The sequence below is a fragment of the Glandiceps talaboti genome, chromosome 16 (genome assembly GCF_964340395.1).
Source record: "Glandiceps talaboti chromosome 16, keGlaTala1.1, whole genome shotgun sequence".
NCBI classification, from domain to species: Eukaryota; Metazoa; Hemichordata; class Enteropneusta; family Spengelidae; genus Glandiceps; species Glandiceps talaboti.
In genome coordinates, this window is record NC_135564.1 from 20,792,402 (window position 1) to 20,797,027 (window position 4,626).

A 4,626-nucleotide genomic window follows, 5' to 3' on the forward strand; every position below is an offset into this window, starting at 1 on the left:
GTCTGTATTAGCCCCATCTAGACTTGGGTCATCCTACCTGAGGTAGTCTGTATTAGCCCCATCTAGACTTAGGTCATCCTACCTGAGGTAGTCTGTATTAGCCCCATCTAGACTTGGGTCATCCTATCTGAGGTAGTCTGTATTAGCCCCATCTAGACTTAGGTCATCCTACCTGAGGTAGTCTGTATTAGCCCCATCTAGACTTAGGTCATCCTACCTGAGGTAGTCTGTATTAGCCCCATCTAGACTTCGGTCATCTTACCTGAGGTAGTCTGTATTAGCCCCATCTAGACTTGGGTCATCCTACCTGAGGTAGTCTGTATTAGCCCCATCTAGACTTAGGTCATCCTACCTGAGGTAGTCTGTATTAGCCCCATCTAGACTTAGGTCATCTTACCTGAGGTAGTCTGTATTAGCCCCATCTAGACTTAGGTCATCCTACCTGAGGTAGTCTGTATTAGCCCCATCTAGACTTGGGTCATCTTACCTGAGGTAGTCTGTATTAGCCCCATCTAGACTTAATGAGCGAAACAACATAATAGGGTCAGAAGAAAGTTAATTGCATAAATATCTCTTTTAAGTTTTATAGTCTGTAAGGTACGCCGTGACGGGGCGCCCTCAAACATCGGCGTGAGAGGAGGCCGGTGAGGGCGAAACGTCACGACGTATCTTACAGTCTATAAGTTTTAGTGCGACAATGGAATCGAGGTCAGGAGGGTTTCAGGACAGGTTCAGGATGTGTTTGTGTCTACACAGGCTTCAAACTATCATAAATCCTACCTCAGCTCAGGTAGGATTACCATACAATATAGATGGGGCTACTGATCTTGCACATGCACTTTATGTTGCATTTTATATCACTGCAGGAGATAAAAAAACAAACATCTGCTACCGAATTGAAACGCTTACATTTTTGTACTTGTTGGTAGTATATCCATCATTTTGGCCAGATTACAATGTATATTGTGATTTGCTGTATACATTCATGACACAGAGGGAAATGACAGGTATTTGTTAGCTATCATTGGCTGTCTCATATTGCTTACTGTCTGTCTATTTAATGGATGGATGGATGGATGGATGGATGGATGGATGGATGTATGTATGGATGGATAGATGGATGGATGGATGGATGGATGGATGGATAGATAGATAGATAGATAGATAGATAGATAGATAGATAGATAGATAGATAGATAGATAGATAGATCTCATGTCTCTTACTGTTAGATTGACATGTTAGTAATTGGCAGGCATTTGTTAGCTATCATTGGCTGTCAAGTGTGGTATTAAGAAGGGACAGTTGTTCTGATACATTGCCCAAATGACTTATTACCAGGGATGGATATGTTGTCCAGTCTTGGCAATCAAGTTATATACCACATTGACAATCTAACTATCTGTAATCTTGACTACCACAGGGAAACAGAGAGATATCATTCAAGAAAGGAGATATTATAAGAGTTTCAGATTCCTCAGATGAAAATTGGTGGGAAGGAATGTGCAATGGAAGGAGAGGAATGTTTCCGGCAACATATGTGGAAGAAGCACCTCCAGATTCGACCCTTCTATAGTGAAAAAATGATAATTTCTTTGTTTGTTATCGTTTTGATGTGAATTAATTGTATTATGTTGATAGTATAGAAGTACAAAGTAATATAAATGGTTGGTAAGGCCGGCTAGGCAGTGATATTTTCAATGAACTTTATACAGGTATAACAAGTAATATGATTTGCAAAACTGATGGAAGATGCAAGGTACTCCTGAAGTTATAAGAATTTGACATCAGTTGCCACCCAGTTCAAAAAATTACTTTACAGTGTAAAAATGATGAAATCATTTCATGTCATTCAGTTATAGAACATCACATTTCCCCGAGTGGCCATTTATGGCAAATTCCCCAAATCACATTTAACTTAGGGGGCCTTACCATACACCTATTTGTAATTTATCCCTAATCCCAACTCCCTAGCTTGAAGTTGAATTCATGTGTATATTAAACAGCTAGTGCACTGTTATGATTTGTCATTTTACCAAAGGTATACATGAAAGGTGAAAAATATTGAGATAACAAGGCTGTCAAAGACACCTAATAGATATTTAGTGACAACACAGCTAAGCTGACAAATGTGTCAACAAACATTCTGAACTGAATGTAGACAGTGTTTAGTACATGTGTGCCATAATTTCTGACTTCCTACAAATCATTCAGGGCAATATTCAAATTTTAATTGTACAAATCAAACTTAATAATCTTTCTATGCAATCAAATCAATGTATATTTTTGCAATGACAAACTTTGATACTATATTATTATTACAATGAACCTTGTAAAAAAACAATCAAATGATATCCTGATTTATGACAGTTACTTAGATTATAGTAATTCTTGTATAAAGTGATACTGTAGACCTAGACATTTTCGCTAAAGACTTACTTTCGCTAATTTCACTTGAAAACAAAAAAAAACGCAACAATAAGTAGTGACTAAAATGCCTTCTTGTACATGAACACAATGTACCAGTCTCGTAATTAGTAAAAATAAGTAGTGACTAAAATGCCTTCTTGTACATGAACACAATGTACCCAGTCTGGTGATTAGTAAAAATTTGTCTTTGAGAATTAGCTAAAGACTATGAAATCGCAAAATTTTCTAGTGCTGAAAATATGTAGGTTTACAGTATACTAAGAAGTAACTGAATGAATACAGAGCCCTAGGCAGCTATGATGATGAACTTGTTGTATCATCTAGTTTAGTTAGGCAATTGGGGTATGAATGATATTGTGGTCTAAAAAACACTTATAAAGACTAAAATATTAACCAATCAATTAAATGGTGCTATCAATTCAGATATGCAGAATACATACATACATACATACATACATACATACATACATACATACATACATACATACATACATACATACATGTACATACATACATACATACATACATACATACACACACATACATACATACATACATACATATACATACATACATAATAACATACATACATACATACATACATACATACACACACATACATACACACACATACATACATACATACATACATACATACATACATACATACATACATACATACATACATACATACATACATACATACACATACGGTACATGCATACACACACACACACACACACATACACACTCACACACACACACACATACATACACACACATACACACACACACATACACACACACACACACAGCAGTCAAATTAATATGTGTCAGTCATTTGTCAATGAATAATTGACAAACAAATTTGTATAGAAATGCCACTTTATTTTTAGCATTGTTTTATTGAAATTGAAATGTTTAAATTCTGACAAGGGATAACAATATGTATAACGCAATGAAAAAGATTTGACTTGAATTGTATCCCAGCATTCTCATGTTGGAACATTTACTCAGTGTGTTAAACAAACAATACAGTATCCATAGCAACTAGTAGCATGCCATATATACACTTTTAAGAATTGTAATATTATACAGTATATCCTTATAGAGGTAGTATTTGGTGTATTTTATGTACAGTACAAACTTTGAGTCTTGTAAACTTCCAGCATCGTGGGGAGTAAATATGCATCATTTTTTGATAGTAGTGATTTTATATGACACAATCTGTAACTAAGTAACTAAGTGTATTAAATGCATGACATAATACTCGTGAAAGCATACCATAGTATTTAATCTGAATTAACACACTGTGGTAGAGGTATTAGAATATAGACAAAGAGCTTGGATACTGAAAAGTATCTAAAAACTAAGTGTAATTTTTATTTTATTTTATTTTAGCAACCAAGGTATGATACTGATATTCATATATGAATTGCTAGTGAGAGGGTATATCACTCACTTGACAACATTCAATCAGCTTTAGAAATTATGTAACATTTCATGATGAAACTAAAGTCATCTTGTAAAGACTAAAAAGTGACAGACTTCATTTGATCAGGAGTTTCTTTAAAATTGCTATGTATAGTCATTGTATCCATAATGGTAGGAATTGTTTATGTTTGAAATGTGTCAGAGGCTGTGCAATTGTTATTATTATTGTTGTTGTTGTTGTTGTTTATTGTATTACAACTGTGTTATAAGTTCAAAGTTTTGTTTTGTTCTGAGCACACAAACTACATGAGTTTAGTTGTAAAACAAACCATGAAAATGCGAATTGAATTTTGTAAACATTCAAGTTTTTCTTCTTGTTATTTAAGTCTTTGCATATATTTTATGAATTATATAATTATCATTATTTAGTAATTATGTGGTTAAACTTGTGAAAGCAGTAGTGAAGATAAATTCATCTATAAAAAAATGCTGTCACACATTATCATGTGATTCCAGAGTGATCATCATGTGATTCCAGTGTGATCATGTGACTATCATGTGATCATCTGTGATTCTAGCGTGATTGTCAGCATCTTATTCCCCCCATGCATACCTAATACAGTGTACTGAGTGCTAAAATTATAGAAGCCCCTGTTGCTGCCACTTGAACTATATTTGTTCCTAAGTTGCATTTCTATTTTCTAGACTTTAAGAATAGCAGTAGAGTTACAACTCATTTTATGTAATACTCCCATTCAGACCCT

General features: G+C 34.6%; 1 protein-coding gene across 2 annotated transcripts in view; it reads left to right on the forward strand.

Annotated features, from left to right (window-relative positions):
* LOC144447525 (proline-serine-threonine phosphatase-interacting protein 2-like) overlaps positions 1–2,260 on the forward strand; it is a 41,818-nt gene extending 39,558 nt beyond the window's left edge. For both annotated transcript variants that reach the window (XM_078137571.1, XM_078137572.1), the window contains exon 12: positions 1,422–2,260. In XM_078137571.1, the coding sequence (XP_077993697.1) occupies positions 1,422–1,574 (153 nt within the window). In that variant the 3' untranslated portion in view covers positions 1,575–2,260. The remainder of the gene's footprint in view (positions 1–1,421) is intronic.
* The last annotated feature ends 2,366 nt before the right edge of the window (positions 2,261–4,626 follow it).